The sequence below is a fragment of the Hippichthys cyanospilos genome, chromosome 12, assembly GCF_059441005.1.
Source record: "Hippichthys cyanospilos isolate Australia breed blue-spotted pipefish chromosome 12, RoL_Hcya_1.0, whole genome shotgun sequence".
Taxonomy (NCBI): Eukaryota; Metazoa; Chordata; class Actinopteri; order Syngnathiformes; family Syngnathidae; genus Hippichthys; species Hippichthys cyanospilos.
Genome location: NC_142380.1, coordinates 17,215,656 through 17,232,500, shown reverse-complemented (window position 1 = coordinate 17,232,500; position 16,845 = coordinate 17,215,656). Strand labels below are relative to the sequence as shown.

Genomic DNA, 16,845 nt, shown 5'->3' with positions numbered 1-16,845 from the left:
AGCCACAGCGGTGCGCAGTGCTAGTGTGGTTTTTGCACATACCATTAGGAGCGCATTTATAGTTACCTCGTCTGTCTGATATGCAACAAACCCTCACAGCGTGTCACTGCAGGTGCGAAGTAGCGAGGGATCACTGTATAAACATATATTAAATGTCTAATTGATGATGATTTATTTACCAGGGTAACCACAGTTTTGGCGCAGCTGAGTTCATTTTCACAGGTCAAACCTTGCTTGCCACCACTTTTGTTTAATCAGCAAATCAACAAAGGTAGACAAACTGTACGCAGTCCTAAGAGCAAACATATTATGCCGTGATCTGAAGAATTAACAGAACAAGTGAGGAAAAAAAAAAGTTATCTATCAGTTTCGGTAAATGTTAAAGAAAATATTTGCGGTTGTGTACACAAAACTACTGTCAGCTATTTTTCACAAATTGAGAAAACTGGAAACAGTGGCAAACCTTTATTTATTGTTAAAAATAAAAACGTAATATTAAAAATAATAATACACAGTTCCTCTGTGATCACATTCAATTGCCAATTCAGAGCAATAAAAATGACTTACGCTGCCATGTTGTTGTACAGTGCCTGTTGTCAGCGTTTAGATCAATGTCTATCATAAATTAGCCGCTAGCTAGCAGCGCTCATGTGCCTCGAGCAGTTCAATTGCTTGTCAGACTGTATAATAGATATAAATCAAAGCGGCACATTCTGATGCTGACATCCTAACATGGCTGACGTTGGTCCTGGTGACTTTTAAACATAGCAGGCTGCGTGAAATATGTCTTCCGCGTGTCTGACGTCACTTTGTCTCATCAAAAAAAAAAAAAAAAAAAAAAAGTGTTATTTGGTCTGCTGTAATTTTTATCCAAATCCCAAAATACTCAATGAAGCAGCCCTACGGAAGGAATAGGTTACACACTTATCACTTTCAAATTACCTGTGCGGCAATATTTTGGTTTCTCAATTGAATAAATGAATGGTAAAATATTGTCATTTCAGACAAAGATCATTCGTATACACTGCCAACCATCTCTCAGTTGCAGTCGACAAATGAGCCTGTAACAAAAGTGACTTTCTTGTTGATACTTCCAATTGCGCGCTGACAGTTTAATTTTCTTGTAGTCAAAGAAAACTTTCAAAAAAATCTTCAAATTTTGCCAAGTTCCCATTTTGTTTGAACTCAATCTCATGAGACATCTTATCTTGTGGGATGTGTGCAGAGCTTTGTACTTCATCATCCCGCTGCATTTCCTCCACTCATTTTCACATGATCAATTTGTTCGTAGTAGAGTTAAGAATCAAGTTGTCCCTCTAATTGAAATTTTAAATAATCCTGAGAATCCTTTTCAGTTCACAGCCCAGAGCAACATGACATGCCATGCATGGTAAAGTCGACTATATTGTATGATTCCCACCTCACCTACAGAGGTTTGATTGCATCTGTAGGGCTTTGTGCCACTTTGAATAAAAAGGAAAGCCTTGAAAATCGAATCGAATGTTTTTTTTTTTCTTTTTTCAAATAAGCATACGTGAACAGCAGGATAAATATTGTTTGCTCAAATGATGCAAATATTATTTACATGCAATCAATACTCCGGTTAAGGTCTAAAATCTGTTTTGCGCAACATTCTGAAAGACCTGCACTGTACTTGTGATACATTGCACTAATATATATATATATATATATATATATATATATATATATATATATATATATATATATATATATATATATATATATATATATATATATATAATATATATATATATATATATATATATATATATATATATATATATCTCACTAAACAGTTCTACAAAAGTAACTTCAAAAAATTTAGTTTATTGACTCATTGCTCTCAAAAGTGCTGGGTGGATGCAGCACTTCTCCTCCCCCCTCTAGCCAGTACAATGTAAGGGAACAGGGGGAGGGAAGTCTTTCACTTGAAAGAGCCGATTCGTTAGCGACTGACACATCACTATCAAGTCAATGCATTCACCCAGTCTCATCACGTCTGACCAATGAAATTACTGAACACGTCACAGAGGATGAATGAAACTGTCCAAGTTTGGCCTCCCACTGAAAAATGATCAGCTATTTGCAGCGCTCACATATGCAGAGACGCAAGATTGTGCGGAATTCTGCTGCGGATGCACGGCAAGCAGCTAGACCGTGCTGTGATATAAATTCTGCAATGTCGGAGTATGAGCATACACAAACCTCACATAGTACACACGGTACACAAAGGCATTGAATAAAGTTAGTGCATTGGACACACTAAATTGTGTGAGGTGTGATTGGGTGCGTGAATGGTTGTTGGTCTCTGTGTGCCCTGTAATTGGCTGGCAACCAGTTCAGGGTGTCTACCGCTTACTGGCCAAAGTCAGTCCTTGTGAAGATAAGCTGCTCTAAAGTACAAAAAAGCACCAAAGCACACAAAGCAAGAGACACAGATCAGCAGAAGAGTAGGGCTTTTATTAGTCTTCGATCGGCAACCAACCCGGAACAAGTGCGAAACCAGTCAACCATTCGGATGCCTGTGTTCACTCAATCCAGATTTGCATATGGGGAAATCAGGAGCTGTATCAATCAGGGTCAGGGATTTGCACAGGCAGATTTCCATGAGTCACACAAGAGAACTGATTGAAAGACGCATTGGCGGGCTCTAGGCCAAGGTCAGTAATAAGGCATTTTACATTAGAAATAAACAAAACCCAGAACGGCATTAACTGTGAGTCCTGCCGATTGCAAAACGTAATTCAACAAATGAAAAAAAAGTACATGATGTAACGAAAAGTGAATGGGTCTGAGCGGAGTTTTGCGCTTTGGCCTTGTTTATGGGAACGTAACAGTGCTTTTCCACTGTGGAGAGTGCTTTCAGAATGTTGTGTCTTAAAGCCCATTAAATGCCGTCACAGTCTAAACAGAAAAAAAATTCTGATAGAATGTTTTGGCAGTTTTACCCGCGAGCTTCCTCGGATAAACGGGCCCCATAACTGCATCCGGCATTCTTTTGTGGGGAAAAGCGTCTAATGTATTTAAAAATTCATCTGAGTTCTTTCTTTAAAATTAACCTAATAATTTATGTATGCGAAGCCCCACAGCTATTAATCTGAAGTGCCCAAAAAATGTACAAATTAGTTTTTTTTTTATGTCATTATTTAGCAATTGCTGCTTTTAATTAGGTACATTTTGTCTTTTGTCTTAGTTTTCCCTGAATGAGGTTTTGAGTTTTTCCTTGCCTTTCTGGGAGCTTTGTTCATGGGATGCCGTTGTGCATTTGTGATGTTCTCTTTGATTCTTTCATTTTTGAAGCCCTTAGATGATCTGTTGTGAATAAATAAATTTGACTCGACTTGCATTTTGTAGTCTGGAATTTACAGTATTTATTCTGCTTAATTACAATGTAGTAGGAAAAGAAGTTGAATGTTTTGCATGTATCATATTGACTGTTGTTGTTGTTTTTTTTTTTTAATAGAACAGTAGTAGCAAGCAATTCTTTTATTTAATACATTTAAATTCATAAATGCCGCACCAGTCAAAAATTTGGAACTATCCGTTAATTCAGTAGTTCTCAAGGTGGGTTCCGTGGCCTGACTGTAGGGGGTCCATGAAATAATTTGGGTGTTTTGGAACTGATTTATTGGATCTTTTAACAGTTACAGATTTGTGCTTTGTTTGGCTTAGTTTTAGTTTTTTGGCGTCACCTCTGGCTGCTGTTGGTAGTGCATTTTGTGGTCAGGAAGGATCATGTTGCGGACGCAGGAAAGGTTTTCTCTTTTCCAGGCGAGGTTTGGCAAAATATAGTTGAGATGCTCTGGTTTTGCTCGTTAGCATTTTCTTTTGTGCTAGGTATTTCATTTTGGTAATATGCAAATGATTTGCATTGATAATCATAGTTGTTTGCATCTAATTAATGTTTTGTATTGAAAGGAATATCATTTGTAATTCAGTTATATGATTGATTTCATAGACGCAATTTGTGTACATTTAGTAAGATATATTTTTTTGCATATGGAACTTACCTGGGTTATGTTTGGTGTATTTTCGTTTCTTTACAGTTTTACAAAAAAAAAAGAGAGAGGCTGTTCTACCGACACAACTAAATTAAAAGAGTTCCACACATTTTCTGTTTGCCGCCTGTCTGCCTAGGTAGATGCCAATGTTTCATCAAGGAGGGACAGAACATTGGGTTATTAATAAAACAAGAAATGTGTTCATTTTATTTGATTTTATATTAAATTTTAAAAGTATCCATGACTCTTCAATAAAGCTATCAATTCAACCAGTTTAATATATTTTTCAAAATGTAATTATTGTGGAATTTGTCAAAATACGTTTTGTGTCTACAATTGCTTGCTAACGAGGCGATGAGGCCAGCAGATCTAAAGCATTTTATTTTATAATGCTAAATGCTAAATGCTTTTTACTAAATAATTGGTAGCAACCTGTTTGTGGAAAATTGACACGGTTTGTCATAAAGAGGCATGCAATTTGCAATTTTCATTTTTTAAACTTCTGTATAGCTGAAAAATAACAAATGTACTTGTCAAATTGAATATGTTGCTGAATCAAAGAGGCACTAATGTTTGTTTTAAATTATTATTATTATTTGGATTCTGCAAAAATGTGCAACGGTAAAAATTGGACACTCTTCAAGCTATGAGAAATGGCATACAATAATCTGTTTCAACTTAAAACCTACATTGTGTCTTGATTGATGTGCAGACAACTGAGCTTCTTACATTGGAGTTAACTTGATATGCAGGTGTTTGCAATGTTGAAAGCAGAGTGATCTGGCATCTATCGGCATAACAGAGAAGGAAATCGCTTACTGCCGTGGCAGTGAGGAAAGCCAGAATCAAAGCAGTAAACATACAGAACACACAGCGAGATACTAAAGAAAGCCTGCCAGATTTGCCAACACACAAGCACATTGAATTATGTAGACACACACGCGCGCGCGCACACACACAGCAGCAGTGCACCTGCCAAGGCATAGAACAGGATGGAAAAAAAAGTCACTAATTACATCTCTTTTCCAAGCCATCGAACGAGCAAGTAGCAAAGAAGAAGAGGCATGCATATTCATTGCAAGGCACTACAGGATTGCCTGTTGACTAAACAAATAGATGATTCCTAGACAGGGAGACAGATTTAGCTGAGCAACAAGGCTACCATGAGAAACACATTTGAAAGCCTCCACGTTGGTTTTCAAAAGACCATGATACAATTTGGGGATCACACAGAGGCTTTTGATTTGAGGAATTAGAATGTGCGGGTATGACAGGTTGGATTCATATTTTGCATAATACTGTGAATACTCTTGTGAGAATGGGAGCTGAGAAATAGGTTCGCTAAAACAAGCCTGCAATTTAGGAACACTGGTGAGCAGCTTGAGCATTTGTTTGTGACTCCTAACTTAGCATCTAGTAAACATCTATTATTATCCCGTCATTGGAAAACTGCAAGGGCTCTCTTTGGGCAAGAGGTGAGTTACACACTAATCTCAGTGTATCCAATTGCACGGCACATAAATACAGACAGACACTTGTTTATCTGTGGATGTTTCCAATTGTACGTATATGAGGTGTGTCAGACAAGTTCCATATCTGGTGTCATTGGTTTCATATTGGAAAATCCATGGAAGCTCATCTGTGAAGAATCTCTCTACTAAATGTAGTCATCATTTCTCACTCTGCTCATTGCTTGGTCATGTGACACCGGGAAAAAAGCTGAAGTTAGTTATATACGCCACGCCAAAACAGAGAAAACTCATAAATGGATCTGATATTTTCACCGTATTTCTCTGTGTACAAGTCAGGTTTTTTTCCTCACTTTCAACCGCCATATTGGGGGATCGACTTATGCCCGCATAACTCAAAACCAGACCAATAGTTTCACAATTCTGTGATTATATATACCTCTTATTCCATATAGTATGCATCCGTTTTAGCGTGTTTGCACTTTCAAATGCACTTTTGACAAGCGCCACCACATTGCCTCTTTGTCAACAACGAGGCTGTGTGGATCATTTTTACGATGGACTTTGATGACTTCACTTGTCTCCTTCAGCCCTTGGATGCGCGCTTGAACAAACTGACATGAATGTCGTCAAGTGGGGGGAGAAACAGCGAAGGGCAAACTTCCACACTGTGATCTCACAGCAATCGTTATTTGGGTAAATAACATCCCAAGTAAGATGATCAGCAAATCATATCCAAAGACCTCCATTTCAAACAAATGGAAGAGTAATGAGGATGTTTAAACAATTGATGCGGAAATAGGAGAGGGCGTCCGGGAGTTAAATGGGAGGAGCTATTTGTACATATATATACACAGACCCACACACACACACATAAATACAATTTTGATGTTTTTACCTGGGGTTTTATACACATTAGCTTATTACCATTGTTTTCTATTGCCCGCCATACGACGATTTCGACTTACAATCCCAACTGCGGAACGGATTCATTTCTGATGGCGGGTGTCCAATTCTTTTCAATTCGGTTTACAGCATATGGTAAAGATGGCTTTCTTGGTCAAATAGCCCACACCTAAACTAGAGGTTTGTTTACGATTGTTTCGTTGAAAAGACATGTTGGGCACACCAAACAAGCTAAATGGCCTTGCATGTTGTTGCAGAAAGTTGTGGTAGCCAATGCTGGTTAAGGTCCAACCCATTTCTTGTTCCTTAAAGCCCATATCCCTCTGAGAGGCGGCTGTTTGTGAACATAGTAATTGTTTTCATTCAAGGTTGCAAATGGTCACAAAGATGTTTGCCAACAGTTTCTAAAGCCCTTTTCACCTCACACTCACTCATTGTGAAGGAATCACGCATGGCCCACCCTAAATGGAAATTCATGGCCATGGACTGGTGTGGGTGAAGGGATTTTATGTTAAGAAGCCTTCAAATAAGATCATGGTGTTTACTCTCTATTTGCAAAATCCCGGCATACATTTAATGGAAAAATTCTCTTGCATTGCTTTACAACTGAGTGTTGGTCACAGAAATGTATCAAAAGACGTTGACATGTTTTCCTGTTTTCTCTGCATGCAAGAGTAATTGTGTTAGATACATTTTCAAAGTGCGCCATAGGAAAATCGAAATACACCCACACTTCTTCTCCTGTTCTCTTTGTAGGTGAATCAGTATCGCAGTCATCTGTGCTGCTATTTTGTAGCAGTGTGATGGTCTACCACATATCACATCTTTTTCTTTCTTCATTTATTTGTTAACTCTGGGTTGCTCACAGAAGGGAGGCCTAAATGAATATTGAATGACAAATTAACATTTGAGACAATGGTAATTGTTTCAGTTTGTTAACTGTAAATCTCTAAATCCAAATGACCTTATGTGTACGTTAATACAAGGTCTCCATCACAAAGTCGCCTTTTCATTGATATTGGGCTTTTAGTGGACGGCTGATGTTTCTTTCCATCACCGATTCCCGTCCAGCCGCTGCGCAATCTGCAAATATAGAAATACCTTACAATGTGTCCTTTCTTTTTCTTATTCCTTTAGGCTTGCAAGATGTTTTACCCGAGTTTCTGCGTGGGCGTTTTGTGGAGGCAGCACTCAGCTATGTGGCATGTAACTCAGAGGGCGAGTTGCTCTGCCGCAGCAATGACTGCTGGTGCCGATGCTCTCCTCGCTTCCCTGAGTGCAATTGTCCCTTTGCCGATATCAAGGTTATGGAGGAGAACCTGGAGAAAAGTAAAGAGGCCTGGAACAGTTTCAACCAAGACTTTATTGATTCAGGTATGAGACATGACATGATGCAACTGTTGATCATCGGGTGCTTGTGGGTATTTGATGTTTGATTTTTTTAACAATTCGCGAGTAAAAGGAATAGATTACCTGCATTGAAGTTGTGTGAGTGCCACCCATCACGTTTTAAATGATATTCAGTGATTCTGAGGCCAAGTAATTGTTAATCGTTTTTTTTTTTGGTTGTTTTTTTTAACCAGCTCTCCCCATCTCAATTCCCATACAATATTACCAAACATTGCCTCATTCACTAGTAGAAGCTCTATTTGGGTCAATTTCAGACATGTGGAGGTTTTTGCTCATTTTTAGCATCCATCTTGCAATATAGGCGCCAGATACTCAAATCGACCTTAACGCTTTCAGTGACAAGCAGGAGAGGAAACTTGCGAGCAGGGGTCAGCAACCTTTTTGAAACCGTGAGCTACTTCGTTGTCACTAATACGAAGGGCTATCAGTTTATGTGAAGAACCTGATCATGTTATTGAGTTCTTACAATATTTAAGAAACAGCTGTAGTAAATAGGTAAATCATGTGTAATATGTAATGTGTATGTCATATATGCATAATCGTTGGTAAAATTCTTCCAAAAGCATAAAGTCCTATTTGCAGAACAGATCTGCAGGCGACTCCCGTGATCCTTGGGGGTTACCTAGTGCCCGCAGGCACCACGTTGGTGAACCCTGCTCTAGAGTGCCTAAAATATTTAGCATTTTCACAAATCTTTCAAGGGCAGCAGAATATTGTGTGCTATGTCTATGTAAACATGGGTGGCATCATATAAAAGATTGATATCCATTCCTCACCTATAATTACAGCCATGTAATACATGTGTTATACGTATGAAAACACTGCTATCCAATGGTCGCAGTTATCACTACAATTCCCAATTGGGTTAGTAAGCACTAGTTAAGGGTGTCAGCTAAGCACAATTAAAAAAAAAAAAAAATGTATTAGATGAGAATGTTATTGTTTATTATTCTATTACTACTTTTAAAGACGAGATTTCTTGTCCATGGCACTGAAAGTTAAACATTACGGCATGATTTACACTGCAAGCGCAGTTTTTGTTTTTTTGTGTCGCTGTTTAAATGCATTTTCAAGTAACATATATCCAACATCCTCATGCATGTGTGTAATAAACACCCGTGAAAACCACATGCACAGACACCAAGAATGCACATTAAGAACTTCACAAAACCAAGCAGCAGAAGAACAGGAGTAACCAATAAAAGAATGTAATATTATCATTTGATTGGGTTGGCTAGGTTTAAATGCAGCAATAAGAATAGAATTACACCACCCAATTAATGGTTTCTGTGCCAGTGCCGTATGAAATTTCGACCATATTCATTGGGTATGCTTTTCTTGTAATAGTTTGAAAGTGTTATCAGTGTTTCATTTCATGTTTTGTGTCTCTCTTGACACTGCCGCTGCCTATTCCATGCTGACTTTGGGTGATTGATGAGGTACACCCTGCAAGCCTATGTAAGGCATATTTAGACAAACTATTCACAAACATTACATGCCTACCTGAGCAACATTAAGTTACTCATCATGTTACATCACGTTACTTGTACCTCAAGTGCAGTTTATTTCAAAGGGTTTATTTAGAAGGGTAAGCTCACTTCCTCAAAAAGTTCGACTACGATACGGTGGCTTAACAGGCAGCCTAAACAAATAAACAGATCACATCCCAAAGACCACCAAAAGAGCTGTATGTATGTATATATATATATATATATATATATATATATATATATATATATATATATATATATATATATATATATATATATATATATATATATATATTAACATGAATTAAGTTTTGGTTTGTAAGGAACATTTCCCCACAAAAACAGCATGTGGACAACTGCTACTCTTTGAAGCTAGTTGTTATAGTATAAAATAAGATAAAACTATTTAAAAAGATACATACATACAAACATACAGTACATTCATAAATTAATTAATGATTGTACATTAAGTAAGTCCACAATAGTAATACGTTTATAACATTGTTTTAAACTTAACCACACTATTTTGAAACATTTTATTGTATCTTTCTTTTCATGTTAGCCAAATAATTCACAACCAAGTATTGTTGTTTTTTTTTTTTTTAAATCACGCATTTCTCAGCAGTAGAGGGTAATTTGGGAAAACAGATTGACGTTCGCTTTATTTAATATTGATTTAAGCAAGGTGAAACATGTTCCATTTGAGCTTGTACTGGATTAATCCATGCTTACGTAATAACCCCTAAACAGAAACAAGCAAGGTTGACACATTTCATCACAATATGTAGATAGATTACAGTGATATATGGTACATGAATTAACTACATTGATTCCATCACATGTTTATTAAATAAAAGAATAAAGATGTTACATAATACTCATTGTTTTTATCCAATTTCATATTGAACCTCACCGATTGATTTGCCTGTTGGATAGGTCTCAACTTTTTTATTGTATTGGTTGAATTGGTCCACACAAGAGTTTTATTTTCGTGTACACCAAGGAGGACAAATTACTTGGCTTACATTATGATGAGTTGTAAATTAATTTGTAAAATGCATTTCATAAAGTTCTTGGCAGGTGGAGATGGGTGCTGGACAGCTGGAAGAGTGTCTTATTGCATCAGACCGTTCTGCCCTGTACAGATGCGGCAGGTGGTGGTTACTTATAGCTTCAAGCTGGCTGGGATTTATTCCCAATATCACACTTTATATATCATGTACTCATGAATGATTGACTATGCTCCAGATGCCTTTCAATCATTCAGCATCTTATCACTGACCTCGGAATTAGTAAAGTGTACGCTTTCATTTCAGTTCATTTTGACTGAAAAGAAAGAAAGAGACAATAAAAGTGGCTATATAGACATTATTTCTTTGGTGTTTTCTTAAGTCAGCAACCAACTCTTTTATGGACAGGGGTGAGCTGACTAATGAGGTTTTTTTCTTTGTAAGGCCTATAGTATTTTATACTCATTGCTTTTTATTTATAATATCACCATTATCTGACTGATTACATGTTGTAGAACACAATTCAATCGAATTCAGCGTTTAAATTAGCATCAAAAAGTCACAATTAAAGCAGAATGTTATAAGTTTTACAAAAGGTCTGCATCATTTTACTGAGGTCAACATTCTGTAGGTTAACTTATCACTGTCTATCAAACAGAAGATGAAATGAACCAACAGCTGTGTAAACAGATTCAGTGGAACTGGCAGTGAAAGATGATACTGTATATCATTCTACAATGTAGTTGACTGGAGTTTCAAAAAAAAACAATTCTAGGTGTTACCCATCATAAAACATGCTAAATGTGCAGGTATTGTTTTAATACACTCTCAGTGTAAATGTATGTTTACTCAACTAAAATAACCTATTTCATGGATTGCATACATTAACACTGTTAAAATAAGCTTTCCACCGTATGGTAAAATCTTACAAATTGTCTACTCTGAAGCAGGAGTGTTGTTCTTGAACAAAAACTGAAAAATATTTGCCTCAATGAAATGAAACATAAAGAAAGGTTATATCAAATCATAAAAACTAATTAAAATCATGTCTAATAAGACAAATTGTCTTTTGTGTTTGTCAGTTAATAGACAAGCTTTCAAAGTTCATTTAAGATGTTTTTATGTTGCTATCGTATGTCGGAGTAAAAGAAGGAAGGTCAAACAGTCTTTGGAGAATTGTGCTTATTTGTCAATGTTGTTTTTTAAATCCTGCACTCAGCAAATAATCAACCAAGTAAAGGTATTTTTGAACTAAAGAGTGAGACAAATATCCCTAAAAGCTACCGTATTTCTCAGAGTACAAGTTGACCTCGCTTAAAAGTCCACCCTCAGTTTCTGACATCAATTTGGGTGAATTTGACAAAAACGTGATTTTACGTCTACGCCCGACTTACAAATATCATGTCTGTCCAATTTTAACACATGGTGTGTGTGTTTAAAATGACAATCACTCTACTTTTAGGTGCATTTCTTCATAGTCTATTGAAAAATTTAGTGTTGTGTAGTGTTAGTAATGATTTGAAATCTCTGCGCATGATTTATTTGACACAGCTGAATATGAATTTGTCGAAAAGCCCTAAAAGTCATCATATCTGAGACGGCAAATAGCTGCTCCAATCTCCTCGTTATTTGTTCAAACATCTATGTTCATCTTCCACGGGTTGTCACAGTCCACCATTTCAGCCACCTCACTTCCAGCTTCACCACACCCGCTCAGCCCTCCTTCTAATCAGCCTCGAACACCAACACCTGCAACCATTTACCCGCTCAGTATAAAGCCCGGTCACTTCCCTCCACAACCCGCCAGATCGTCTCTATGCGCTACGCCGAGCTTTCCAGCAATTCCTCCTGCCAGCCTGCCTGTTGTCCGACCCTGTTCGCCCTTGACCTCCCGATTGCCTGCCGAATTGACTGGATCCTTGGTATTTCGACCTTGCCTGCCTCTGACCACCCGCTAGCCTGCCGTCTTTACCTGTATGCCCGAGCCCCCCTCCCGTCTCGCTCCCTTTGCCCGACTCCCAGCCAAACCCCAGCTCTCCCGACTCCAGAACCCCCCAGACGTCTGTGCCACGCTCCCGTCAGCTCCCACGACTACCCGCACCTTCTGTTCAATAAACACTCTGCCATTGCCCTTACCAGTGCGTGCGTGCTCTTGGGTCCTCCCTCGTCCCGCCGTAACACGGGTAGTCTTCTCCGATTTGTTTGAAATGGAGACCTTGGAGATTATTTGCTGATCATCTTATTTGGGATGTTCTTTACCCAGGTGACGACTGTTTTGAGATAAGCCTGTCGAATGTTGCCCTTCGCTGTTGTCCAAGCACACATTCAAGGACTGAAGGAGACAAGTCAAGCGGTCGTTTCCTTTTCATAATGCGTCAAAGTCTGTCAAAAAATATCCACGCAGCCTCGTTGTTTGCAACTTAGGCAATAAGGCGACACTTGACGAAAGTGCGTTTGAAAGTGCAAACATGCTAAAACAAATGCATAAAATATGTCAAATTAGCGATATAGATAATCATTTTAAGCCTTGAAAAAGACATGATATTTCTTTATTTTGTGTTTGAATTTATGTTATTCAAATGAGTTATACGACGACTCCCTCTAATGTGGGGGTTCAAAATGTTTGGGGAAAAAAAAGACCTGTACTCACAGAAATACGGTAATTAGAAACCAACTGAATCAAAACAAAAATCCCAAAAGCAAAGAAACAAAAGCAAAGAAACAAAAGCCAACAATAAAGGAAAAATCTGAGTAATTGACTCAAAACAGATGACATTTCCGAGTACTTTCTGTTCATGTTGACATCAATAAAAGTACCTTTAGCCATACATTATTCTCGTAAGCAGCCAACATTTTTCTGCATTGCTGTAATTACGTATGTGGCTGCTTGTGAAGCAAAGTAGACCCATATAATTATTCTGTCGGTTCATACATATTCTTATAATATCCTTGGTACTAATGTTGTAGATAAAATAGGCCCTGAACCGCTCAGTGTATTTGTGCAAATGAGTTGTCAAAGGATGCACCCTTCCTGGACTCGGTTGGCTCATGTTTTTCTTGGGATTCTGTGTTAGCACGGTAAAGCCTGACCCCAAAAGCACCCCAAAAATTCCCGTTGAAATGAATAGCAATAAAGAGAATAGCTTCCTCCAAGCCAAGCTGTGTGCCATGTTGTGTGTGCATACACTAAGTGTTGTGACTGTTTTGGCTCATTTTGTTGCCGTTCTTTTCATCTGAACGTTGGGGTCCTTTTTTTTCTAAAAATGTACACTTGCCCTCCTGCGCAACTTAAAAGCATGTGAGCACACAAGCCATTTTACATTGGTTTGTATTGCATCTGCCAGAGTGCAGTCATTAATATTGTCATTACTAGAGGGAGAGCTCACTGAAGTCAGCTCAAAATCTTAGATTGACTTATCACTGAAGCTATTTCCTCACTTCACATCATATTTGGATATATTATAGGTATGAGATTATTTCTAACAAATCCATTTTTGTGGGGATTTGTACCTTTTATTTGGCTTGAAGCTAGGCTAAGTCAGAAAGAAAGCCTCATTCACATCCATTCAACATTGGTCACATTTTTGTCATCCCCTTTTCTAAAATTAACATTTTAAACTGCTGTGGTTTGGTCACTTTTCTTCCGAATTTGGGGAGTGTCTGAAACCGGTAACTTTAATTGGTGGGTCATGATATCAATTTGTTTTGAGTGTGTTTTATATTTTCTTCAATTTAGTGCATTTTAGTCATTTTTGATCTAATTTGAAAAGAAAAAAAAAAAAAAACACCCCAAGCCGACATTCCCCAAAACCTCGTGGATCTAACGAACCCTCTTTGGACCTAGTAAACTTATTCATTAGATCATGAGAGCGATTTGTTTGAACTGTGTTTTCCCTTTTCTTAAATTGAATATGTTTTAAACTTGCTGTGGTTCAGTCAGTTTTCATCCGCCTCGCCGTTCTTACGAACTCTGGTCAGTTCGGTTTCCTTTAACCGCTGGGTCTTGAGAGCCTTTTGTTTGCAGTGGGTTTTCAGTGCGTTCTTATTTTCAAATTGAGAGCAAATGAATTGAATGATAAAGCATTGATTGCTAAGTTGTGTTACAGTGACTTCTTTACACATATTGTTTTAAGGTTTTTATTTTTTTTTTCTCTACAGCTTGATAGTCAACAGTGATCCAGTTTCCCCAGATACCCCACCCACCCATCCCAAAAAGTCCCTGTAAAATGATCGGAAAGGAGCCACAACCTCAATATAGCCATGAGGCATTAAAAGATCCGTCTTGGCTAGACTTGGTGCGCTATTTTTATTTTTATTTTTTTTAGAATTCCATGTTAGCAAAAACCCCAAAAAGTCCCATTGAAATCAATGGAGAGAGGCAAAAAGCACAATATATTCATTAGGATTGTGTGTTAGCACTTTGATGCCAGACCCCAAAAATCACCCCAAAATATCCTTTAAAAGTCAATGGAGATAGGCAAAAACCTCAACGTATCCGTGCAAATACCCTAATTCCCCAAATATAGGATGCACCTGTGTACAAGACAAACTTATTTGAGAGTCAAATTCTGGTATTTTCTATTTTACAGTGTATGCGACGCACCAAAATGTAGGCAACAATGTAAAAACTAGAGCAAAACAGAATAAATCTCATCTTTCTAAACTCTTCATATTTTCTTGTGTTCATGGCCATAAATTATATATTTGTTGGACACTGACTTAAGTGTATTTCAGATTCCCTACATTGTGAGTGGTCAGTGAACGCCTTGACAATGTAACTTTGAATGCGCTCGAAGCATTTGATTTTTTTCTTTTCTTCGTGATGTGGAACGATTTTATTTTACCTTAAATACCTAACATTACACAGCATCTGTGTTCCACCAAGTTTATAATTGTGCGCATAGGCCAAACGTCCGCAATTACCTTATTTTCTGGACTTTAAGCCACACTGGTATAAAAGCCGCAGCAGACAAATATGAGCAAAAAAAATATATTTGTCATGAATAAACCGCACTGAACTATGAGTCGCTGGTAATATGAGATATTTACGCAAAAAGATGGTTCATGGAAGTTTAACATTTATTTTTGTTATTTCATTTTTTTGTAATTGTCTGGCAACAGCAACATCCTCTTTTCAACAGACTGAACCTGCCTGTATGTTTAGTCCCAACATATTTATAGAAAATGAATGGATGGATATTTTCAACACTAACAGAATACTGTTCACTCAATTCTTCAATAGCATCTTTTTTTTTTTAATCTCCCTTTGATATATTTTTTTAGTGAACATAAAAACACATTGCACATAATTCATATATACAATCATAAATACATAAATAAAATCATATATACTGAGCACTGTATATAAAATTATAAAAAACGTCACAAATGTACCCAAAACGTTATATATTCTCCTATTCAATATAGACACACACACACACATATACATGAATATATATATAATATATATATATATATATATATATATATATTTTTTTTTTTTTTAAAGTCTTTTAGCGCAATTGCTGATTAACATCTTTTCAGTTTTATTTGGTAGTTGTTCCATAAACTGAAACCTCGAACCGATACACACATTTGCTTGTTGGTGGCTAGCAAAAACAAAAAAAAAAACAAAAAAAAAAAAACAACAGATTAGGCACACTGGACTTTAAGCCGCAGGCTTTAAACCCACGCTTCTCACCTAATATGCCACACGATCATGACAGTAAGACGTTAAAAGATGCATCTTAGCTGGACTCTGTGTCCTATTATTTGTCAGAGGATTCCGTGTTAGCGCAACGACATCAGATCTCAAAAAACACCCCAAAAAGTCCACTTGAAATGAATACATGTGGCCTCAAAATATGCTTCCGTGTTTATTGCTCGGTTGTCCTTCTGTGACACAGCAACAATTAAGAAGTAAATGTTTGTGATGCACACAGGATTTAATGTCCAATCATAAAAGGCCCTTTTCTCCAATATTGTGGTTATATGTGAAAAAATATTGCAGATTTTGTTGTTTTTTTTAAGCCAGCGAATTATAGAACTGTGACGATAACGAGGAGTGAGAGCAAACGTCATCTCGTGGTATGCTCAGCCGAAGTGATTGAGACCATTTGAGTTCAACAATCTTGTTGTTGTAAAATGGATTTCCACCAAGCTGGGACTATTTATCACATGGCGAGCAGGGCTCAGGTGTGTGATATAATGGTGGTAATGATGCTGAACCATTCCGCCGTCTCTTACTAAATTGGAAAGTGAAGCCAAATCACCTACTTTTTTCTTTTCTTCATTTGCTTCACGCAGCATTACTTCTTTACAACTTGGAAGATATAGACAAGATTTAATTGGACACAGGTTTTTGGCAGATTTATCTGATGTTGGTGGGTGGGCTGTAGCACACATGGGATCCAGCCGCACCGTCTTTTGGAAATTGTTTTGTGAGTCACATTATAGCAGTAATCTGCTCTTCCGTGCATTACTTGACTTTTTTGACAGCAGCTGAATTTTTGCCAACTGTTTATTTTTCTGCATATTA

At 37.4% G+C, this 16,845-nt stretch overlaps 1 protein-coding gene across 3 annotated transcripts in view; it reads left to right on the top strand.

Moving 5' to 3' along the window:
• Positions 1–16,845, top strand: part of brinp2 (BMP/retinoic acid inducible neural specific 2) — a 178,212-nt gene that overhangs the window by 140,896 nt on the left and 20,471 nt on the right. For all 3 annotated transcript variants that reach the window (XM_088429912.1, XM_088429913.1, XM_088429914.1), the window contains one exon: positions 7,535–7,771. In XM_088429912.1, the coding sequence (XP_088286038.1) occupies positions 7,535–7,771 (237 nt within the window). The remainder of the gene's footprint in view (positions 1–7,534; positions 7,772–16,845) is intronic.